At 42.3% G+C, this 25,426-nt stretch overlaps 2 protein-coding genes across 3 annotated transcripts; both read right to left on the bottom strand.

Annotated features, from left to right (window-relative positions):
• Positions 1-418: 418 nt before the first annotated feature.
• Impa1 (inositol monophosphatase 1) lies at positions 419-20,430 on the bottom strand. Of its 2 annotated transcripts, none has more exons than XM_055603306.1 (9): positions 19,604-20,430; positions 17,032-17,094; positions 16,444-16,577; positions 14,302-14,406; positions 11,244-11,289; positions 9,668-9,776; positions 8,118-8,226; positions 2,530-2,681; positions 419-1,830 (listed from the first exon to the last, which is right to left on the bottom strand). In XM_055603306.1, exons 2-9 carry the CDS (start codon positions 17,092-17,094, stop codon positions 1,715-1,717), a joined length of 834 nt encoding a protein of 277 aa, XP_055459281.1. In that variant the 5' UTR covers positions 19,604-20,430; the 3' UTR covers positions 419-1,714. The 2 variants fall into 2 exon arrangements, with proteins under 2 accessions (XP_055459281.1, XP_055459280.1); XM_055603305.1 differs by having other exon boundaries at positions 17,032-17,097; positions 19,604-20,429.
• A 140-nt stretch (positions 20,431-20,570) lies between these two features.
• Positions 20,571-24,422, bottom strand: Slc10a5 (solute carrier family 10 member 5). Its single transcript, XM_055603304.1, has one exon. The coding sequence runs from the start codon at positions 24,239-24,241 to the stop codon at positions 22,934-22,936; it is 1,308 nt and encodes a 435-aa protein (XP_055459279.1). The 5' UTR covers positions 24,242-24,422; the 3' UTR covers positions 20,571-22,933.
• Between the last annotated feature and the right edge of the window lie 1,004 nt (positions 24,423-25,426).

The following is a 25,426-nucleotide window of genomic DNA, read 5'->3' as shown; positions in this document are numbered from 1 at the left end:
TTTTCAATATCTAAGTAGCCAGACCATATTCACTTTATCTAGTCATAGAGAAAAAATATCAAATGTTTACCTATATTGGGAAGTAAAAAAATAGTTTCAAATATCTGTAGCTCAACTCAAAATACCTAAAAAGTGCTGAGACTATAAACTGTGATTAAAACATCATTAATTGCACTTTTAATTTAAATTTATCCATGGGTTGGAGTGCAGCTCTGCAGCACGGTGCTTAATCTAGCAAGCATGAGGCCCTGCGCTCAGTCACCAGCACCACATGTACATTGGCTGAGATGGAGTGGGCCATCTTCTCTGCATCTCAGAACTTAAGAGAGTAAGGCAGGACCACAGAACCTCAAGTTCACCTCAGCCACATAACATTTGTGAGGCCAGCCTGGGATACATAAATAAATACAAGACAATGGTATTTTCAATAGTCTTAATTAAAATAAATTTAATTGCAAAAACAGCCTGTCTTGCAATAGAATTTACATGGTATGTGACATTTTAAACGCATGTAATTAACAGCATAAATACAGTAATTACAGCGCTCAAATTAGAGTATCATACACATTCAATGTATTAAATGACCCAATAATAAGATACCTGTCTTGAAACTTACAAGAACACTTCATTTTATTAAATACAAAGTTCAAACACACTAACAATAAAACATCTGTTCATATGCCAAGGGTCAAGGCTAGACAAAAAATTAATCCTTTAAAAAGGAATATGAGCCATTAAATTTTCTTGAGTTTGAGAGGTTCAAGACCCTTGTAGAATATACAGATAGCAGTGATGAAATTAAGCAAGAAATTTGGAAAGAAATCAAATATCTCACCATTAACGCCACAGTACATCTGTCAGCACAGCCAAAACCAGTGTAAGTATGTGAATGTCAATACTGCATTTAGTAAAATGTTACACTACACCAAATACATGGAAGAGTTCTGTGAAAATTTCTTTCTAGCACAGGGGTTTTAAGCAGAACCTACAACACACAGTAATATCCTAACTGCAGAAATGCCCACAATATGCAATCGTCTCTTGCAGTGTGACCCTATGAAATACAAAAAGGACAGTGAGGTAACTTTCACTTCAAAACAGGAAGCAAAAGTAGAATGGTTATCTTATCATGGCCCATTATAAGCAGGGGCTGTAGTTTCAAGTGGTCACTGCAAGGTGCCGATTTCAGACTGCTTGCTGCTTGACAGGTACTGTGCCAGGTGCTATACTACAGTGATTAACAAAAAGGAAAAAATAAAAATAAAAATAAATAAAATAAAGCAAAAAGGCTCTCTACAAGGAGAGAGCCTGCTTGTTAGAGCCTTACAAGCTTCATTAAATATGGCTTCTGGAACAAAGAGGAAAACTTACACAAAAAGAAAAGTTTCTAATTGAGAATTGTGCATATAAACAGTACATTAAAGTTTAAGGGATCATATGGACTGGGGACTATTTCAATGGCTAGTTCATTAATTATACTTTCTGTATATTTTCCCCAAGAATATTATCACATGCAAATTTTCTTTCAACAATCAAATATGCCACCCTATTTTGAATATGTCCTCTGTAAAAAAAAAAAAAAAAAAAAAAAAAAAAAAAAAAAAAGTTCCCATTTTAAAATCAGGACCTCAAAGATAAATTTAAGTCAGTGACATCATCCATCTTAACATCCAGGGACGGCGAATGTGACAAAGCTGGACACTGTTCTTTAGGACTAACTTTCATCGTCTCTTTGTAAAGGTATTATCTCAATTTCTTTGGCAATTCTTTCGGCTAATGCTTTACTGTTTGCAGCAATTATCCTCCGAGACATCAAATCAAATGGTCCTCCTGAAATCAAATCAAACATGAAAAAGTTACATCCTGTACAAATACAATTAGGAGAGAAGCAAGTCCACAGCTGTAGCCCATGGCAATGCTAACATTTTAATACGGTCCATTTTCTTAAAACAATCATCACCCGACGTTTCAACCTGGAGAAGGTGCAGGTTTCTAGGCATCTTTTCCGAGTAAATAGCAATGCGAGGGATTTCAAGTTGAACATGCTACCACCTCTCTCTCTCCCACATCTTCCCTGCCTCAGGTCTGTGGACAGGCTCTCTCACATCGTGCTTTTCCCACCTCCTGCTCCCCCGCGCCATAGCTCCTTAGTTACCGGTCAACTGTTTGAACCCAGGCTTGTCCTCTCCAATCTCACCTTCTGCTCAGTGCTGATATTTGACTGACCTAGGCCAGAGCAAGAGAGGTGGTGGCCAACGCCTGATGTCCACTATCACTACGGTCCTGTTCAAAGTCCATGTACAAGCCTCCGAGGCCTCTCGGGAGCTCTTGATACTGGCACTTGAAGAGTCTCAATCATTTCTCACTATATATTACCACTATCTACCACCACTGCCTCTGTAACTGATTTTACAGAGACTTACACAGCTTCTTTTCCTATTAGGACATGTATCAACCATGTCTCCAGAACCTACACAGAAAAAAGGCCGAACATGTGAAGGAAATGAGATGTGGTTGACCTGATTTTACCTGTGACATCCATAAGCACTCCACCTGCTTCAGTGACGATGATGCCGGCTCCTGCCATGTCCCAGCAGTGAATCCCCATTTCATAATAGGCATCGGCCCCTCCAGTTGCCACAAGGCACATATTAACAGCAGCTGTTCCGACACTCCGGATTCTAACATGGAAAACAAGATTGGAGAAAAAAAAAAGCTTTCAAAAAGGCTCCTTAAGGTCATTTTCAACACCAGGTGAGACTGTTTGCCTCAATCATGAGGATAAAAATGTTCTGTAATTTAAAATAAAGTAAATTAAAATTGAATTATCAGGGCTGGGCTCTTGCAAGAACATGATCGTTCACCATCACCAAGAACTCCAGTTCCAGTGGGATTTGGTGACCTGTAACAGCTGTGGTCACTGCCCTCATGGTGTACACTCATGCACAAGCAAACACTCAGACACATAAAATACACATAAATCTTTTTAAAAAAACCTAACCACTATGAGCCAGAAGCACTGGTGCATGCCTTTGATCCCAGGCAGAGGCAGGCGATCTCTGTGAGTTCGAGGCCAACCTGGTCTTCAAAGTGGGTCCAGGACAGCCAGGGCTACACAGAGAAACCCTGTCCTGAAAAAAAAAAAAAAAGTAATCACTATGTACTATGTAAACCACACCAAAGAGAGCCAGATGTGGTAGCACACACCTGGAATCACAGTAGCTGAGAGGCTACTGGATTTTATTAAATACAAGAGAGCACAAGGATAGCGAGTTCAAGGCCAGCCTGGAGTACACTATATCGCTTTGTATCAAAAAACAAAAACAGACAAGCACTGCAGAGTACCGAGCCTTGCCTACATCCTTGTGCCTGGTCCCCTGCACTTCACTTTTACATAGACAATGCAGTGTGACTAGGCTCCAGTGAGTGTAAATGTCAAACATCATGCTACTGCTCACTGCCAACTGGGAAGGCCTCATGCTTGTGCTTGAACCACAACAGGCTTCCTGGGTCTGCATGGACATTCAGTCTTTAATTTTTAAAAGTAGCATTGTTTTCTACAGTTAATAGGAGCTTTAAAATGCTAAAACTGTCAAGCTCCTAACAAATGATGACTATAGATCCACTTTAAAGGAAATGGAGGAGCAATGTTAACCAAGCTGTGTACAGTGGGCAAGGCAGGGGCTGCCAAGTGAGACCTAGTCTCAAAACCAAAGAGAGCTGTCAACATGGCTCAGTGAGTCAAGGTGAGTGCCACCAAGTCCAATGACCGGTGTTTTCCCTCTGCCTCTACGGTGGAGGGGGAGAGCTCACTCCTGAAAGCCGTCCTGTGACCCTAACGGCTGAACTGTAACATCTGCAGAAACCCTGAGCACTCATGTGGTCACCCTAATGACTATCTCCTTTATGAAGACATAAACACTTCAGCATGTAGGCAGAAGGAGGAGCCAGGAGGAGTGGCTTCCACCTGCAACCCCAGACTTGGAAGGCTAGCCAGGAGGATCATAAGCTTGAGGCCAGCTTGGGCAGAGCGAGGCCTTGCCTCAAAAAGAAACCGACAGCAACAAAAAGGAAGGAAACATCATGTCTGTAAGTTACTTCCAAATTGCTACTCAAATTTCCTTTTTAATTTTTTGGGTTTTCAAGGGTGGTGGTATTTGTGTTTGTGGTTGGTTTTGAGGCAACATTTCCCTAAATGCTCCAGATTGGTCTGGAACTTGCCATCTTCCTTCATCAGCCTCCTTAGTGCTGCGGTCACAGGAGGGTACCACCATATTTGCTTCAAGCTCCTTTTGTAACAAACATTTAAACTCTTGGGGGCAAGGCTGACATTCATTCTTGCAAAGTATATTTTTCAAAAATGTTGGGAAACTGTTGAATTCTGTTTTGTTTTGTTTTTTTCCTCTAAAAAAACAAAAACAAAGACTAGACCAACATCCTTCACAAAGCCAATTTTAAAAGGATAGAAATGACATAACACCTGTCAGGTCCAAATGGTATCCTACTTCCCCCAAGAAGGGCAAACCCACTGATTCTAACATTGAGCCTAGGCCCAGCTCAACATAGACTTTCAGAGGATTTCTGGTGTTAGACAAAAGCCAGCAGTCCTCCGGAACTTGTAAAACTGGTTCCATCTGGAAGAAGGAGTCATTTTCCTTACTGCTGGCAGAAGGGACATAAGGCTGCACTAACATATACCTGTGGCTATGCAGCAAAGTCCACTCAGCTTCCAGGTTCCCTCAGTCCCAACTCAAAGTACTAGTTATAGATACATTTCAAAGCCTCTACACTAGTTTCCTGGCCCTTCCCTTCCCCTGGCTATTTACTCTCCTTATAACCACGCTCACTGTGTGCTTCTGCCTCTGGCCCCCGCCCCCACCACCGCCACCGCCCCCTTGCTAGACTCTTGCTCTCCATATGCTCTGTTCTCCATCTCTTGCTATCTCCACTATTTGCTCCCATTTCCCAGCCCTGCACATGTTCAATCTACACATTTTTCTCTCTGTTCTAGACTCCTCCAGATGCCCTTGGCGGTTCTTTCTCTCTTATCTACAACAAAAACCTTAACCACACAATGGAACAGTCATGTCAGCAGTTTCTTTATTGCCCAGCCTCCTTGAATAAAACATCTCTGATTTGGAGTGTCTTTCACATTTTGCTTCATACCAAATTTAATGAAGAACTAGCAAGCCAATCTAATTAACCCCCAAGTGTCAAGTTTTCACTTATAAAGAAAGGTGAAGTGAGATGATGGCGGTGCCTAGAACTCTAGGATTCAGGAGGCTCAGGGAGGACTATAAATCCGATACTAGCCTGAGCTACAGAGTAAGACTCTGCCTGAAAGGAAACAAGCTGAAGCCAAACCCCAGGAAGGTCTATTTCCCTATTTCTTACATGATATATAGGACTTGGGGTATTTGAGAACTCAAGCTCTAGAAAAAGTATCTACCACTGAGAATCCTAAAGCAGAGGATGAACAGTCATCCCTACAGGAAACTTCTGCTCACCTCTGGTGAGCTTCAAGCGTTCTCAGGAAGGGATTCACAGCCACACAAACCCCTAAGGATTACCCAAGATATCACTCTGCTCACAGGCCACAAAGGCAAGGCCAGGTCCTGCGCTGAGTGGTCTGCACTGGACTTTCACCAGATCCTTCTAGAGACCATGTGTGCCTGGGAGGGAGGAGAATTTGCAATTGTATCAAAAGATCTGGGTCTGCTCTTATGCTCGGCTGCTTCTGAATCAGCCAAACTTTCGCTTTGTCATTGAAGTGGGGGCAGTTTACCTTATACCACAAATGCAGTGATTACAAATAATATATTGGTAAGAAGTACCATGTTTATTATAAATCTATTCTTTACTTGGCCTGTCCAGTTTGAATTTACACAAAACTGTAGACATAACATGAAACATTATGATACTGTGTATGATTATTTTTGTAACTTGATTGTGCAGCTATCAATTATGAACCTGAAGATGACAATGTTATGCCACAATCTCAGAATGTTCAACACCTCTGCATTAATTCCCCCAAATTAAGCAACTGATTCATCATTATCCCCTTTGTCTCGTGCCTGTTGTAAACTACTTGGGAACTAGCTAGAAGGTTTACCGATCTCAGTCTGTCAGACAAATCATGACTCTTCTATCTCATTGTATTTAGTATGAGCAATTCTGAAATGACAGTGAAAACTTAAAGAACCAGCTGAATACAACAGCACAAAAAGGAATAAGACAATACTTATCCTTGTTAAGCTTTTCCTGGTTCAAACAATGGGGGAAAAAACTGAAAAATTATTTTTTCCTCAGCCAATAACAAAATTAAAAGCTAAAGTATAAACCACCTGAAGCTGTTTTACAGCCATTTTGCTGCCCATGTTTATAAAGTCCATACTTTGAAACAGCCAACTGTAGCAGCAGCCTTTAAGAAACATGGTGTTCTTGCCTCAAGGACATTACTCCTTGGGCCTCAAAGCTCCATGTTCCAAGAAGTTCAACAGCTGAGTGACAGAACCTCTCATTTTCCCTACTCCGTCCTACATAGACCACAGATTTATAGTCCCAAATCACAGTTTGTACCATAGTCAAAATGTACTTGAAACTTCTTAACTCCTAAGAGGGAAGTTAATTATTAAAGAATGAACTGCAAGCCAGGACTATAGTTATATTTTCATCTAGCTCCGTCATCTCCTGTAGCCTCTTCATGAACTTCTGAACTCATCTATAAAACAAGGGTATGTTAGACAATCCTTAGTGAGTTCTCTTAAGTCTATACCTGATGATATTTTCAGAAGAAAAAAGATAGCAACAATTGGCAATATGAGAAAATCATAAAATGCTATTGCTAATCAACAGGCTTTTTTAATTTTTCAAATGAGCTTTCACTATGTAACTTCGGCTGGCCAAACACCCAGTCTTCCTGCCTCAGCATGCGCAGTGACGGAGTCTGGCTTTTCATTCAATTGAGACAGCTTATTCTTTTGTTGCTCAGGTTGTCCCTGCACTATTCTCCACAATACTCTTGTCTCAGCTTCCTAGAGGCCAAGCTTACAGGTACGCTTTACCATGTTTTGCTCCAGTGGCTTTTTTAAAGATTATTTTTACTGAAACAACCACAATAAATGTCAGAGGAATGCTACTTATGTAATACAAATAACTGGATTAAATTTAAGGACATAAAATCACCAGCTTTTCCTAAAACTTCTAGGATAAGTGCTTGCTTCAAAAATGAAGAAACAACTTTTCCAGGATCTCACTATTTTTTCCAGACTAAATTCTAACTTCTAGAATCAAGCACTCCTCCTGCCTCAACCTCCTGAAGAGGCAGCAGTATTAACATTTGCCATCACTCTCAGCAATATCCACTGTGGCTTATCCACTTATATAACCTATCATTATTCCATGATAACATGAGTGTAAAACATACAACCCTAGCACTCAAGAAGCTGAGGCAGGCGGATCTCAAGTTCCAGGCCAGGCTATGCCACACAGTGACATCCTATCTCCACAAAACAAAACAAAAATTATATTGAGAACATTATAGAAAACTTTAATAAAAATAAGCTAAAAATGTAAGCATTTATAAACGCAAAGATTTAAAAACAAAGCAACTAACGCATGAAATACAGTAACTACAAATAATACAGATAATAATTGCAACACAATACAGAATTAAAGTAGAATAGCAGCATCAGTACTAATGCTCTTGTCTATTAAAAACGTTTGCCAATTGACTTATAAATCGAAACTCCAGTCTATGTTTTATACAAGAGACACACTTCAAATAGAGAGTCAAAACTAGAGAGGCCAGGCTGGGCATGCAGCATACATCTCTAAGCCTACTATTGAGGAGGCCGAGGCAGAGGGACTTCTGAGGAACTGGGAGGCCAAGACTATGACCTTGAGAGGCCTGCCTGAGACATACAGCAAAACCCTGTTGTAAAATTCAAAACCAAAACAAAATCCACTGAAAGCCATGAGGAAGATACCCAAGATCAACTCTAGCCTCCAAATCCAGCACAAGACCGTGGTCACACACACACACACACACATGCACAGAAATGAATTCCTCTGAGAAGTTAAGTTATGTGGACGTTGGGTGGGAGCATGGACCTTACCCGTGGATGGGAATGGAGCACAGCTTCTCCATGTTGGAGAGAACGATCCGCAAAGTCTCAGGCTTTCTGGAGGAGCCCACCTCAGTTACCAGGAGGGATTTGGTAATGTCTGAAGAAGAGAACAATCTCAAATAAGCCACTAGATCTCAACAACCAAAACTCTACAACAAACCTAACACAATTTCAGAATAAGATGGAACATTTAAATCCTTTTTTCTATTTTTCTAACTCTTTTCCCCAACCTTCAAATGTTAAAATACTTATAAATTAGGTATAGTGTCTGACACAAACCTGTAAATAAAAAATAAAATTATTTTTAAAAACAAATAACAAAAACAAACAGAAAATATACCCTTGAATTTAGCCTATAAGAGAAAGGTTAGGGCTGGGCATTGTGCTGTCCCAGCACCCAGGAGACAGAGGCAGAGGGATTTCTCAGATTAAGATCAAAATGGTCTACATAGCTAGTTCCAGCTACAGTGAAACCTTGATTAAGAACAAAACAAAACAAAACCAGAAAGAGAAAAAGGAAGGAAGGGAGGAAGAAACAGAGGAAGGGCAGTTTATGAAAGTCTGCAAAAATCCCAAAATCAAGACTGTTTATAAGTTTACTTCTTACTACACTGAAAGGATCCTAAGGTGCAAACTAGTAAATATGGTAGGTGACTCCAAATGTGAATAACTATCATAAAGAAACAGTTCAAATGCTAATGTTTACTTCTCTGTGTACATATACACACCCATAAACTAGTTTCAACAAACAAGGTCCAAGTCAGACTTCACTCCTCTCAGATGGCAACTCCCTGCAAAGAAACCTCCTATCTTAATGGAATATGGAGACTCTCCCTCATTGTCTCCTTAGGCCAGAGTATAGCAACAATGTACCCAGCATGGATATGGCATTACCTGTAACTAACCAAGGTATGGGGGCAGGTTATATGCAAACACAGCACTTTATCTGAGAGACCCGAACCCCACACAGAGACTGAGAAAGTACTGTGTATCATTCTTAAGGATCCTCAGGTGGTTTTGTTTGTTAGGAAAAGGCACATTTTTCTTTTCCCTCTGATAAGAGTTTTGCTATGAAGTGTAGGTTTTCTCTGGAACTTGCTTTGCTCAGGCTGGACCCAAACTCCTGATCCCCCTTGCCTCCACTTGCTAAGTGTTGGGATTCCAGGAAGATGCCCAAGTGATCTCAGTTTTAACACGCATTATTTATGATTTACTAATAATGGTATAAGTGGCATCAAATCAAATCAAGAAATTGTAGGAAGAATGAGACAGTATAACTGAAGCACTGAGTCATGAACTCTCAGAACAGAAGCCCTGCCACCCATCAACTCATTCCTACTGATGCCCTGAGTGCCTGTGTTCAATGACATCTGCTTTTCTGCCCCAATCATCACACTAAAAATGGAGGTCAGAAGGGAAAAGGGAGAAATAATACAGTCTTGACCTATCTAATACTCACTAACCCTCCTGTCAATATACAAATATGTAAAACGCAAACACTCCTCACAGAGGGCACCAGCACTGCAGGACACACCTACCTTCCTGCTCTGAGACGTGAAGCTTCTGACCATTACAAAAGGCGCCTTTTCCTTTCCTTCCCGTATACAGCTTGTCTTCCACACAGCTGTACACAATTCCAAACTCCATCTGCATTGGAAAACAAATCCCTTTCAGCAAACCTGGGTATTTTTCAATTAACTGGTGTCATCATTTTATGAATAAAGCAGCAGGGAAATCTATATTAATAAAATATATTCAGACAGCTGAACTGTGGGAAGGTGCAGCCCCGACACAGCAGGTCGTCTGACCGTGATCCTTAGCTCCCCACTCAAGTCTAGATGCAGACAGCCCTTCTCATTGCTCAGGCGGACGCGGCCTTTGTTTTCTACAGTGAAATATATCTTCTCGTGTCAGGAATCCCGCTCCTCCATTCACCCACTGCTCTTTCTTCTCCTTGGTACCTTCTCACTAAGTTTCTTCCTTCCCTGTTGCTCATCTGAGTTCTCTCCCCCTACAAATTCATGCTGCAATCTAATTGTTAAGAGAAGGTACTGGGAGGTGTGGCCTTTAGTAGCACCTAGCCCTCTTCCTGCCCAGCAGCACAGGAGGCCCGACCTGGGAAGAGAATGTCCTCTCCGGACACTAACCTGAAGCCCAGCCCCCACAACTGTGTGCCAGTGTGTCTATATTTACTTACCCAGTCTCCCAGGTTCTACTAAAGCAGCCAAGACAGAGCCACTTATCCAGCCTTTGCCCTTCACTATCAGAGAACAAAAGTACACTTCCTGCATGAGCAGTCTACTTCCTGCTGAGACCCCATAGCGTGAGTTCTACACTGGCCAGCCATTCTACTCAACTGTACAACAACTGACCTTAAGCTTTGGTCTCAAGAACTGGAGACTGGCAGCCATAGAGCTTCATGTTTCCCATGTGCTCTTATTCTTGCTTCATTCATGTAGCATGCTAAGTGACCTGTATAGCCTGTGACAAGAGTTCATTCATACTGATTTATGTTTTAAGGTGTGTGTGTGTGTGTGTGTGTGTGTGTGTGTATGTGCGCGCACGCGTGTGCGCACCTTACCACTTACTTAGCCTTGGGCTTTTAGTTCAGAAATGTGTAAGTGTTCTGTGTTCTTGCGGACCAAATGCAGTGCACCAGCTCCTTGAAGACAGCAGCTGCACAGCCAAACAGCAGGGAAAGAACACAGAGGACCACAGTGATTAGACTTTCCTGGCTTGTGTATGTAGGTATTCAGTTTTGCCTATGTTCCTGAATACACCCCATTTTCCAGCCATCCTTCAGCCCCTGACACATGCAGCCATGCTCAGAAGTGTCCCACCTCATCTCCGAGGCATTTTAAAGTCACATAAACTCATGCTGTAGCTGTGTGCAAGTGTCTGAAGTATGACAGTGATTTTTCTATACTGTGTTCACTTTTCCTTCCAGCTCTGGCTTCTCAGAAAACAAGCCTTATCCACCGGAAATGTGTGTGAAGATTTCCCCAGCCTCCTAGCTCACATTTCTGGGTGGCACAAACCAAACACAAGAAAGATTTACTTTTTCTCAGGAAAGGAAAGCAAGGTTATTTCATGGACCATACCTCTAAGACATACCTGTTTATCTACAACGAAGCCAATCGAAACAGCTACAAAAGGAAACCTTAAAAAAAAAAAAGACAAAATTCACAAAATAAGCAAAACAGAATTTAATTTCAACAGGTACTGATGAAATGTTTTCAAATCAATTTTCATAACCCAAGAGATGGAATACAGATGGCAGGAAGAGGTACGATCAACACACGTGCGCGCGCGCACACGCGCACACACACACACACACACACACAGCTACAAGACTACTTATCCTTAGTACTATATTCTTGTCCTTAGGTACTATACTAAGTTCTTAAGTGTACAACTCATTGAATTCCAACAATTCTGTGAAGCAAGTGCCATTAATATGGCCATTTTGTAACATCTTTTTTTTCTTTCTTTTTTAAAGACAAGATATTACTATGCAGTTAAAAGTAGCCTGGAATTCAATATGTAGCCCAGGCTGGCTTCAAATCCAAGGTCCTCCTGCCTCCACCTCCCAAGCACTAGGATTATACACTCATTCCTGGTGTCACAGTTTTTGTCAACTTGACACACTCCTAGACATATCTGAGAGGAGAAAATCTCAATGGAGGAATCAGATTGTGGGAATGTCTGTAGGAAATTTTTTTTCTTTTTCTATTTATTTACTTATTTATTACAATTTATTCACTTTGTATCCCAGCTGTAGCTCCCTCCCTGTCTCCTCCCAGTCCCACCCACCCTCCCTCTTCTCCTATACTCCTCCCCTAGTCCACTGATAGGGAAGGTCCTCTTCCCCTTCTATCTGTCCCTTCCTTATCAGGTCTCATCAGGGCTGGCTGCATCACCTTCCTCTGTGGCCTGGCATGGCTGCATCCCCTAGAGTGAGGTGATCAAAGAACCAGCCTCTGAGTTCATGTCAAAGACAGCCCCTGATCCCTTTACTAGGAAACCCACTTGGAAACTGAGCAGCCTATGGGCTTCCTCGAGGGATCTGGATCCTCTCCATGCATGGTCCTTGGTTGGAGTATTGGCCTCTGCAGGGGCCCCTGGGCCCACATTTTTTTACTCTGTTGGTCTCCTTGTGGAGTTTCTGTCCCCTCCAGGTCTTTGTATCTCCCTCTTCTTCCATAAGGTTTCCTGCACTCTGCCCAAAATTTGGCTATGAGTCTTAGTACCTTTGATACCCTGATGGATAAGAGTCTTGAGTCCCCCTGTGGAAGGCTCCTATCCTATTCCTTGTCTTCTCCTACTTCCAACGTCTATCCTTTTTGCCCTTATGAGTGAGGTTTCAGCCTCTTCCCTAGAGTCCTCCTTGTTGTTTAGCTTCTTTAGGACTATAGATTTTAGTATATAAGTGAGTATGTGTGTCTTTCTGCTTCTGGGATACCTGACTCAGGATGATCTTCTCTAGTTCCCACCATTTGCCTGCAAATTTCATGATTTCCTTGTTTTTAATTGCTCAGTAGTATTCCATTGTATATATGTACCACAATTTCTGTATCTATTCCTCAACTGAAGGACATGTAGGTTGGTTCCAGATTCTGCCTATTATGAATAAAGCTTCTATGAACATAGTTGAACAAGTGTCCTTATTGAATGGTGGGGCATCTTTTGGGTATATGACCAGGAGTGGTATAGCTGGATCTTAAAGTAGAACTATTCCAAATTTTCTGAGAGGGCGCCAGATTTATTTCCAAAGTGGTTGTACAAGGTTACATTCCCACCAGCAATGAAAGAAGGTTCTCCTTTCTCCACATCCTCTCCAGCATGTGTTGTCACTTGAGTTTTTGATCTTAGCCATTCTGATGGGTGGAAGGTGAAATCTTAGGGTGTTTTGATTTGCATTTCCCTGATGACTAAGGACGTTGAACATTTCTTTAAGTGTTTTGCTGCCATGTGATAATTTAGGGTGTTTTGATTTGCATTTCCCTGATGACTAAGGACGTTGAACATTTCTTTAAGTGTTTTGCTGCCATGTGATATTCCTTTGTTTAGCTGGGTACCCCATTTTTGAATTGGATTACTTGGTTTGTTGGTGTTTAACTTTCTTGAGTTCTTTATACATTCTCAATATTAGCCCACTGTCAGATGTAGGTTGGCGAAGATCTTTTCTGAGGGGCATTTTTTAAAGTAGCAATTGATTTAAGAAAGGCCAGCCCACTGTGGCTGGTACCATTCCTAGGCAAGTGGGCCTGGGTCACAGAAGGTAGCAGAGCAAGCCAAAAGAAGCAAACCAGCAAGCAGTCCTCCATGCTTTGTGCAAATAGCTTGTACCCTGAGTTCCTACCTCGGCTTCCCTCAACGTTAGGCTGTAAAGAGTAAGATGAAGTAAAGCCTCTCCTCCCTCAGTTGGTCATGGTTTTATCACAGCAACAGAAAGCAAACTAGGACATTTGGATTTTTAGTCATTTTTAACCTTTATTTTTATTTTATGTGTAAGGGTGTTTTGCCTGCATGTCTGGCTATGTACCACATGCATGCAGTGCCAGAAGAGAGTGTTAGATCCCCTGGAACTGGAGCTATAGACAGTTGTGAATCACCGCGTGTGTGCTGGGAATCTAACCTGGGTCCTGTGAACGAGCAGCCCATGCTCCTAACCACTTCAGCCAGCTCTCTAGCCCTGGCCTTAAGGGTTTTTAAAACCGAGGCTTAGAAAGACTAACTTGCCCAAAGTCACAAAGTCAATGAACAGGCTCCAGGATGCATATATCAGCATGTACATCCCAACGCCCACACCTTTTAACACTCCTGTTTCTCTACTAGAGTGAACTCACTGTACACAGAGAATATCCCATCACTAAACTTACCAATTTCCTTACTGATCTAAAGTGCCCACGTTACTCCCTCATATTTTTGTAGTCTTCACAGTGAGAAAAAGAATGGTGACCAGGCATATCAAACAAGTCCACACAGTACCATTTCTTCACTTCCTCCACATCTTTGGAAAGACCTGCATAATGCAGTTAGCTCCACCACTACATTTAATATACAATTTCTTAGAATAAAGGAATTACACAATTCCTAAAGTGTGTGGTGCCTTGAACAGAGATCATGCAGTTAACACACGACAGTAATTACATTAGAATTAAAGACATACCTATGCACGAAGTTAGTCGTTCCGTCAACAGGATCGATGATCCACGTGGGCTTGTCTGTGAAGACTGTCTTTTCCCCAGCTGCCACAGACTCTTCACCAATGAAACTGAAAGCAAGAAATACAAACTCCTAACCTCTAAATTGGATTCAAGTCTTTAAGCTTCATTTCCTTCAGGGTCGACCTGAATCACAAGCCAAGTCTAGACTACTGTTCTATTGTTGCTCTTTGTTTCTTTCTAAAAAGGTAAAAATATAACAATAATAATAAAAAAACATGAATGAAACTCTATTTCTCCAGAGGAAAGGCATGTGAACAGGACAGAATCCTCAGTTCTAAATGCAATGCTGGCATAAACACAGAGATAAGCACACACATCTGGAAAGGTCATCCTTAAAAGGAAAAATTAGGGAAATAGAGCAATTTTAAAAGGGCACAAGGAAGATGTAGTTGTACATGCCTATAATCCCAGCGCTCAGGAAGGTGCAGGCGAGAGAAACGTGCTCCAGGCTAAGCAGGGCAAGTGAGATTTTGTCTTAAAATCAAACAAATGGAAATACTAAAAGGCCACAGATTCTCTAGATCCTAGCAAGATGCAGAGCCCATGTAGCACTTGAGTGTGAACCTGACTTCTCATCCAAAGACTACGGTAGGAGTGCACTGGACAGCTTCAGTACTGGCCCGGTAGTTTCCATCTTGCTCATCTGTTTCTCCCAACCTGGCCCAGGAGAAGCCAGCTTCCATGTAGCTCTGAGAGGAATGCCACAGAAGTGAGGAGCTGAGGAAGCTGCCAGCAGACCACCCCTGGGGAGCTGAAGTCACCAGCAACCACACATGTGAGTGTCTTTTTTTTTTTTTTTTAATTTATTTAATTTATTATGTATACGTTGTCCTGCCTGAAGGCCAGAAGAGGGCACCAGAGCTCATTCTAGATGTTTGTCAGCCACCATGTGCTTGCTGGGAATGGAACTCAGGACCTTTGGAAGACAAGCCAGTGCTCTTAACCTCTGAGCCATCTCAACAGCCCGTGAGTGTCCTTCTTAAAGGAATAACTGATAATAGTCACTAATGGGATGGGAATGTAAACTACCCACCAACACCCGACACGACTGTGTACAACAACAAGCCAATTTTATAAAAGGTGTCTGAGGTCACTGGTTTTCTTCTCTCCTGTTTTCTTTTTTCTGTTTTTATCATTTGACACTGAACTGTCCTAATAAATATTTGTCTTCTTTTTCCTTACTTCTAAGCCTTTTTATTGGAAGGAAATATGTTCAGTTACAACTTTAAGTATTTCGCCTTCTCAGTGGCTAAAAGACTGACAATGGCCAATGGTGTAAGGAGAAAGAAGTAACAGAACTGCAGCATGAAATTTTCAAAGGATGGCTGTCAGTTTGTCAGGGTTCTGGGATCAGACTCAGGGACTAGCACATGCAAACAGTGCTCTACCACTGAGCTCATTTCCAGCCCGTAGTTTCCTGAGTCAGGGTCTCACTGTGAGGCCATTGCTGGCTACACATTCACATGCCTCTGACCACCATCTCCTGAGTGCTAGAATTAGGGGCACTTGCCACCTTGCCTGGCTGACAACATTGTTTCTGCTAAATTTCTCTGTCTGTGAAGAGCCCTGATTTTAGGATATTCCATCAAATTTCCTAATGGCAACATTTCTTTCACATTTGTGGAACTTTGAAATGCAGGGAGTTTAACTGAGCTTTTCAACGGTGCCTGTGGGAGCAGATAATTGCTTCCACCATCCAAACATTCTTCCTGTCCTGAAGGAATCCGAAGATCCCGTCCTCCCCGACCCCTAGAACCATAGTACAGGCAATTAACCTAACTCAGTACCCAGGAGCAACTGCTCAGGAGCTTAACCAGTGAGGTAAAAATATATAAAAGATTAGTCAGAAACAGCCAAAGCTATCAGTCAAGACCAAGACCACATACACGATCAACGACCCAGATGTCACCTACAGGTTTGTAATTTTCCTCCCCATCATCCTGGCCTGAGCTGCTCCATACCCTCAAACTAAGCTCCTTTTCAAGCTTCAGTCAACTAGCTTTCAACTCTCTACCTAGAAACAGCATTTGCCTCATACATAGCCTGGGCTTAATTTTATCCATTTAAAGCAGTGCAGGAAATACCTGTGAGCTGGGTACTTTTCCTTTATAGAAGAGAAGAGCATTTTCTCAACCTTTTGGTCGGTGACTGTTACCAAGTCAGCTGGAGAACTTTTAATCATGACATCCACCTCATTTTTCAGAGCTTCACGAACCATCTAAAAAGATGTTTTGGTAAGCAAGTTAAAAAGATGTAAGCAATTTTCAGTCAACCAAAAAGGTAAATTACAAAGATACAAAATAACTTCAAGCATGCCATCAGTTCTTAATCCTTTTCTTTCAAAAATGTCTACGAAGTGAGACACTTTAGAGTTATGACCTTCTAGGTAAAATGTCACAGAATTTCATAGCTTATTTTAGATTCATGACTATCATCACAAAAACCGAACGGCACAAACTGAAAAACTGGCTGGATGTGCCAGGCAGCACCAGTACTTGCTTAACATGCACACAGTTTTCTATCCCTAGTGACACACACACACTCAATTTTCACCGTATTCAAAGTGTTTAGTAACACAGCAAATGTAGCTTAATCAGAACAAGCTTGGCTGAACAAGGCCGCACTGCAATATCTACACACGTTGCACTGGGCAATGAAATGGTAGCTCGTACCTCTCCGGCTTCTTTCGCGAGGGTTACTGCAAAATCCATGCACTCCTGCCACGGGTCTGCCATCTTCTAAACATAGTCAACACAGACCAGCACAGAATAGTTACAAACTCGGCAAGCATTCATTTACACAGGCATCTCAGTTAGCAACACTTTTATTTCGATTAACACCCTTCCCTGGTTTACAGCTCAACGTTTTTCTCCCAAGATATAGGTCCAGTAAAAGTCATTTTGAAATATCACATATTTCGCCTTTCTCCTACTATCAATTTTATACTAACACAAATTTTTTGTTACTGTTGTTGCTTTGAGTCAGTACCTTATAGTGTCCTATAGTCCAGGCTGGTGCCAAACTCAATAAATACCCAAGGATGACCCTGAACTCTTGATCCCCTGCCTCTTCTGCCCTAGCTTCTACTCCCCTGTCCTAGCACCCTTTTCCAAGTGCTAGGATTTTACAGGCATGTAAGAGAAGCATTATCAAGGCAAAAAGTGTTCTATGAACTTGTCTGCCAAGGTGTCCACACAGTATCACATTTGGGGGAGTAGCCATACCATATCATATTGTGTGGGACCGTGGGGATCCAACTGAAGCTCAGGTAATAGATAAAGTCAAGAAACAGTCTAAAGGTTAGGTATATGAGTGGGTGAGGAATAAAATAAAGAACAATGGGAAGGTTGGGATGGGAGCAGTTTTAAGGAGAAAGGAACCACAGGTGTCTGTGTTAACTGAACTCCAGGAAGTAGAGTGTTTTGTATATGGAATTTAAAAAGACAAGCTGGTAAAGGAGAAGAATTTAAGGTGCACAGATTAGAAATACTTCTCCCCATGTTATACGGGCAGACTTTACAGAATGTATACTCAATTCTGATTTGAACAGTCCTTGCTTCCCGTTACAGTATTCTGAGGAAAGGTCTAAAACTCCAGGTCTAAAACTACTATAAAAGCAAACGTGCCATTTACCTCCTGGGCTTCAGGGAGCGGGAAGCGTAACTGTGTGACTTGCCACAGGCTTGACCACACGCTAATGCGGGTTCCTGGATCAGGGAAGCATAACCACGTGACCTGCCAGCTTTCTGCTGGCCTCTTAGACTCACCACAGGCTTGACCACACACTAACATGGGTTCCCAGCACTGGGAAGCAAGGAAGCTGTCACAGCCAGAAGAACTGGCCTTCTTTCTAAGGCCACACTAACTCTGCCTGCTTCACACCAAGAACAAGTGACACTGTGCATCCTCTTGAGGGCATCTGAAATCTCCACCCTGCTGAACAGGAAGTGAAGCACAGGGGGACAGAGCAGATGTACGAGATTCTGCTGGTTGTGGCTTTATTTTCCCTTTTGCCTGATGGGCTGGCTTCAAACTCTTGGCCATCCTGACTCAGTCTTCAAAATGCTTGCTGGCTAGGGTTGCAGGCTATGAATTCATGCCTCAGTGCCCTTTCTTTGTGATACAAGTATTCAAGTAACTACATAAAAAGCTATGTTTTAGGTTATAGAGTAAACTCCTTAGAGCCCTTCAAGAATGGTTTCCAAACTTTATCATTCTTGTTCTTATTGCACTCTTCTTGTCTCGTCACAACTGGACACTCTTGGGCTGGGCCTTCTTCCTTAGCACAAACTGCTAAAGCCACTTACTCATCACCTTGTGACAAAATACCCACCAATTCCCCAAGACCATTCCAAAAGCTATTCATCATATCTTCAAGGAATTCTCCAGCACACCAGGTATCAACCAATAGACAAGACATTTACAGAAAACTGATGTTGCTGTGCAGCATTTGGTCATTTGTATGCCTGCTACATCTTCTCAGTCAGTCGGAATGTATTCACTGAGGAAGGGGAAGGGGTGATAAATCAAATTTTCTAAGATGCCCTAAAATTTACAGAGGTCCAGAAGAGGAGAAATGATAAGGCAAGTCAATTTGGTAACAGTTGTTTGGAGTTTGTTCTTTTTTTTTTTTTTTTAACGGGGTGAGGTGCCTTGAAATCCAAAAATACCATTAGTTCTAGACGTCATCAGTGGCACTTTTTAGCCTTGTTGCCGGTAGTTTACCAAACGTGCCCCAAGTCTTGGTTCTTTTCCTGGCTAGTGTATTTAAATGGTTCAATAAACCCCTTTATTTCAAGACTATTTGCCTCAAGACTTGTTTTCACGGGGTCGTAGTCTATCAGCCTTCACTTTGGGAACAAAGTCAGACAGACTGAAACAGTTTCTATCCTGTACAGCCGTGCCACTTCCGTCACCTGCCCTGGCTTCTCATGCAGGACATCACCGGACCTGGGCCTGCCCATCCCTAACCCTGTGATATCTGACCCAGGGAACTTGCCACATATATCCCTGAGGGCTTCGGCAGAGTCGGGTTTACTCTGCGACATAGAACCTCAGAGCTCAAGGAGGACCGCTTAACGAACCCGCTCGGCTGTTTCCGGAGCATTACGGAGAGCACTGCGGGCAGGAGGGCCCGGCCTCCGCCCCGGCCCAGCATGGGTGCAGCTGCTTGCAGTTCGCCAGAACCCGCGCCCTGGCCACCGAATAACGCTGCGCGGGGTTGCAGGGACAGAACCGACTCACCTCGCGCGAGCGCCCCGCGATGCCCAACTGTCGGCGTCCGAAGGCTCGGCTCGGCTCGGCTCGGCTGCTCTTCCGGAGGTAACCGGGATTGCTCCGACAGGAAGCTCCGCCCCCTTACGGCCTCCGGCGGGGACCGGGCGTCTAGAAACCCCGCCCTCACGTCTCCGCTCCGCCCGGAGTTGGTCGCTGGGCGGTCCTTGGCTTTGCAAGACCTGGTCAGGGGTCTGAAGCTGGTGTTTTCTGGCATTCTCCTACGTACCCCTCCTTCCTTCTCTAAGAATCCCCTATCTTGAAAAATCTCCACTTTTGTCTTTATTAGTTCATGTTTTCCCATTTCCTTGTCTTTGCGTTCCATCCTGCTCTTTGGTCACAGATGAATTGGAGTTGTGACTGTAACTGCAGCTCTCATTTGCTAAACCTGTAGTAGGTAAGCCTAACGGAGATTTTTAACTTTTGATGATTGACTGTCAGCCCCAATTCTCTTCTTAGTAATTCTTCGACATAGCGGTTGTTGTTTGTTGTGGACTTGACATGCTGAAGACGATCCCGCTTCCCTCCTCCCCAAGCTTCAGTACTAAGGATGACGCCCAGGGCTTTGTAAATAATATACAAGCACTCTATGGTTGAGCTGGTTGGTTTCCCAGCCATGGATTTTTAACAATGTCCCGGTATGTAGCCTAGCTTGGCTTCTGAAGTCTTTGACCCTCATGCCTTCACTTTTGGAGTTCTCAGGTTGCAGGCCTGTGTCACCACACCAGATAGCAGTTGTCTTCTTACATGCTTAAGCTTAAGGGCTGCAACAATATCATGAAGATTCCTTTCATTATACAGATAAGGAAACTGAGGCTTGGAGAAGTTAAGAGATTTGGCCCAAACTCACACAGCAAGAACACAGCAAAGCACCCTGACTGCAAAGTCCACATACAGGGAATGTACATGGCTTAGCCAGGTTGCTCTGTATGACCAAGGAGGACTAGTCTCTTGTTCTTGAAATGTTTCCTCACATGAAACATGTCAGGTATCATGGTAGGTATGTTAACTTTTAAGTGGAAAAGTCCACACAGATGACCTACCCACAAGAGGACCCAATGTCCTGACATCATTGCTTGTGAAATGACTGTTTCTCTTGATTTAATCAGGACAAGAAATTATTAACAATGTACAATGATGTCTCAGATGAGTGGCAGGAATGTGAATCCAATTTGTAAATCTCAAAGAGCAGAGACCTGTCTCTGCCCTTCTGAAAAATGCCTCCTTAATAAACAGCTTTGGATACCTCCATCAAATATTTGTGTTTTTTTTGACCTGTCAAAAGACCAAATAAATATTGTATCAAATGCATGCTGACAGGCCAAATGAAATTCCCTAGGCATTTGAAGAAATACCATCTTTAAACTTTTCATGAGTGAAAGTTGTTCCACTGACTTGGCAAAGCTGTTAAAATCAATGTAAGCATTTTGAAATAAGATGGATGAGAGCACAAATATCAGACGTCTTTATGTTAAAGCTATTACTAGCTTCCTACATCAGATGAGCAGGAACTCCAGTGGTTTTCCAGCACAAACAGTCCATTTTGCTGCCAAGAGCCTTCTGATAGTGAAGTACACAACAGTGTCTGATGTTCTGGTTCCATTATAGCACTGCTGCAAGCTGGAGCCACAAAGTACAAAGCCCTCTTATTGAGTATTTGGAAGTTGGTTCTGCTCATTGTAGAGACCTCCATATATGACAAGAGGAAAACTCTGAGATGACAGAGAAATTTTAAACACACATACACACACATACAAGGGGAGGGCTCTGATCTACTAGCCTAAGCAAATACGAAAACCCATGTGATCTCCCAAAGCCCACAAAAGAATAATTATTGACTGAGAGTAAAATGATCAAGTCTATATAGACCAAGTGAGCTACTCAGGAGAAGACTCTGTCTCCATGTTATTTAATATGATTTCATGTTTTATGGAACGTAGGTAGGAGTTGCAAATATTAGTCAAAATATCTAACATTTTTTGTAGTGTTAGCAGGTTCCAGGTTATAAGGATATATATCATTATCATAGAATTGTTATTCTATGAATAGTGGAGTGGACTTATCACTCCTAAGAACTACAAACTTAAAAAGTAAAGATAAAATTTAAACCTGGCCCATCAGTGCTTTCTGTATTTATTTGTTTATTGATGATTACTTGCTATAGGCTATCCTGGAACTCACTTATGAGACTAGGATAGGTTCAAAGTCACAGCAGCCCTCTGCCTCAGCTTCCTGAGTGCCGGCTAAGGCACTCTTGGCATCCCTCTTGTCCTAAAAAACAAGGTACATCCAAGAGACACTAAACTCTGCTTTATACAAAAGCAAAGATCCGGATAATACAAAAACCTGTGCATTATGCAGAGTCAGAACCTGAGTCAAAGCCCTAATGGCACGCAAAGACTTTTATGTCAAGAAGTTGTAGAAAACAAACTGGAAAGTTGTATTGAATAGAATGCACAAATGCTTTACCAAAGCTTTATGTAGATGGCAAACAGGTTTTGTACCATTTGCAAGGAAACTATGCAATCCAAGTTAGACTTTTATAAGATTAATGTGACTAAGTAGAATTAAAGCCAAAGGCAGTTTGGAAAGGTTTAGGGAAGCAATAACAAAAGCAATAGCTCTGGGAATAGGGAGGAAGCTGGTGCAGGTATCAGATGAAACATTTTGCAAAAATGAAGTTGACCATTTTTAAAAAGGACAGATGACGGAGCTGTCTTTTCCAGATAAGTGGCAGTGCCTTTGGTGGGGAGTACAGAAGTCAGAAGCACATGTGGCTGTGAAAACAAAGCTTCAAGACACACTGCCTCTAAATGAAGTAGTGGCGATGCCGGGTAGGAATTTGCATGCTCATTCCCTGAGTCAGCATTTACTGCCCCTTCATAAGGACATTCTTTCCCTAAAAACTTAGGATAGACAAGAGTCACTGATTCTTCCCATTGCTGTTCCTCATTAAGAGATTATAAAATCAATACCAAACTAACACACTGCAAGGGTATCATAATCCCCCTTCTCAGTATGTACTGTGTCAGTCACAGGTACACACAAAGCATGGGTAATGGATAATACACACACACACACACACAAACACACGTATGTATGTAACAGCATACACACCCATATGTTACACACACACACATATCAAACATACAATGAAAGTATTGGAGGGAATAATTTCCTCACTTCCCATGTCAAGCTTTTAACAAGTTTTACTGTGACTTTAGAAAGGCATTATTTTATGTGTAGTTCGAATCTCCTACAGTACACCAGCCAGGATTATAATTAAGGGTGCTGTAAGTTTTAGACTAGAGAAGTTTTTTCATTTTCTATGCTGAGAATCTGTCTTTTCTTGGCCTTGTAGATCAGAAGGAACAGTAACATTTCGCACCCGGAACACATGGCTACTATAAAAGGTGCTACAGAAGCTTCATATGCCTTGGACTGTGAAAAAGAGAGCTGAATAATGGCCAGCGCTAAGAAACTGTTCAATAGCCCAGTTTCGATAGCAACCGTTTTGCAAACTGGAAGAGGCAGCATGTAGACTTTAGCAAAGGCATAGCCAAATGAAAAGCCCAGTGCAGGAATCAAAAGCCCCAAAAGAAACACTTGTAGGCTAGCCATTCTCAGAAAGACCAAGCCCATCTGAAAAGCCAAATAGATCCCTGCAAGCATTAAAGTCAAACTCAGAGGTCCTACTACCCTCTCTAGAAAGATTGCTTTTTCAGGTGCCCTGTGCTTGATGACTATACCAAATGATATTGGTATAAGTATGAAAAGAAGAGTAGACACAACCTTTAAAACAGGAACATGAAATATCCCTGCCAACCCTAATAGCCTACTGTATAGGTAAGAGTTGATGGGCATCATTATCAGGGCCAGAGACGTTGATGTGCAAGTCATCAAAATGGCCAAAGTGACATCTCCCTCCAGAAGGAGAGCAAAAAGGTAGCCCCCACCTCCTCCTGGACATGTGCAGGTCATTACAAATCCGAACGCTTGTGCCTTCGGCAGTCCCAAAATCTGAGCCAAAAGAAAACCACAGAATGGCATAAGACAAAACTGTATAGCCGCCCCAAGAAGTGTTGGCAAAGGTCTCTTCCATACTGTTTGAAGTACCTGCAATTCAATCTTGCAGCCAAAGGCACATTTATTTAAAAAGATCATCGATAAAAGAAGCACAAAGATGTATCCGTTGACAGGCACCGGTGCCTGGAAAAGGCTGCCGCCCTTGGTCTGTCTGAGCACTCTCACTTTGACATTCTTTATCTCTTCGATGAGTGTCTTTTGCCTACCTTCAGAATCCCAGAGCTGCATGGTCAGATTCGTCTCTCCTGGAAAGGTCATGAGTTTGATGGCAAAGTCTATGATGCCCAGTGAGGTCTTGGTCACATTCACCACCTTCAGCACTTTAGGGTCTTCTGACTTCACAGAGAGGTAGCTGGAGTTAGGCCGTTTATCTTTATAGCTGGACCTTACAATGACAGTTTCTTCTGTTTTTGTAAACGACAGTATATCTGTATTTTGTATGTTCAGAAAACTGAGAAATGTCTTCCTTGCTTCTCCTGAGGTCACCAACAAAAATACAATTATAAAAGATTTCCAAAACATGTTTAAAGTTTAAACAAACCATACATGCCCACTCAGATTTATTAAGAAAAACAAAAGAGCGTTCTTCTTACAGGTCTTCAGTGACTGAAGGTGTAAATGTGGCTTAGGCAAGAGTAAGGGTTTGGCCAATCAAGGTGCAGGAGGAGGGACTGTTGTACTTTGAACAGGGAGTGACACAACCAGTTTAACTTGTAGCTCAGCAAACAGAAAACTAAACCCTTGCATTTAACAGATGTCATTTACCACAAACAAAACCCTAATCTCTCTTCCTGCGTTCCTTATTACCTGAGAATAAACTCTTGGAGTTAGTACTTTTTAGTTCTCTCTTGTCCTAAGGAAAATAATAAACCAGGAAAAAAAATCAAAACAGAACAAAAACCTAAGATAGATACTATAGCTTGGAGATAGTATTACCACTCCAGCAAGTCAGACTCAAACAGCCTTGCTACATGCTGGCATGCTGGTGTGACAAGAGAGTGTGTCATGGGGAGAGAAAAGGTGGAGGAGGGGGATGGGGAGAGGGAGTGAGGGAGAGAGATGGAGACAGAGAGGAGTGAAAACTGGCATATGGAAGAAGCCAGTTAGCTGAAAGACTGGAAGCCCCTTCTACCAAGGCTGTCTTGTAACAGAGCATGTAGATAGATAGATAGATCGATAGACAGATAGCTATTTATGTGTAGTACAGATGTGCCAATCTGCTTTGAACAGGCACCAGTAAACTTCTTTCTCCAGGCCTGGCCCCGTTCCACCTTTGGAAAAACTTTCTTAATAAACTATATCTTTTCCTATCACCACCCATGTGTCTGTTCCTAGTCCAATTCCTTGTTCAGGGACACAAACAATTAGAAATTGAAGCAGATGCCCTATGCACCTTGCCTTACACCCAAACACTGGACCTTTAAACTGAGAGCCAGGGACTCGGCTAGGTACGAACTTTGCTCTCTTGAGGTTAGTCATGTGGCTGCCATCATTGGCTACACTGGTTGGCCTTGAGATCATCCTTCTAGAGTTCTAGCAATTGCTCTAGAGTTCTAGAGAAATTTTACCAGGCAAAACAAACTCTTAAGATAGCCTTGGTGTCTGTAAGTAGGAAACCAGTCACCGGTTAACTTAAAAACATACTGAGTAGGTGGTCAAAGGTATATCCTGCCTACACGGCTACTGGATACTTAGAATTCGATAGTG

Source organism: Psammomys obesus, unplaced genomic scaffold (assembly GCF_907164565.1).
Source record: "Psammomys obesus unplaced genomic scaffold, mPsaObe1.curated_primary_1811, whole genome shotgun sequence".
In the NCBI taxonomy this organism is placed as follows: Eukaryota; Metazoa; Chordata; class Mammalia; order Rodentia; family Muridae; genus Psammomys; species Psammomys obesus.
This window is presented reverse-complemented; position numbering and strand designations above follow the sequence as displayed.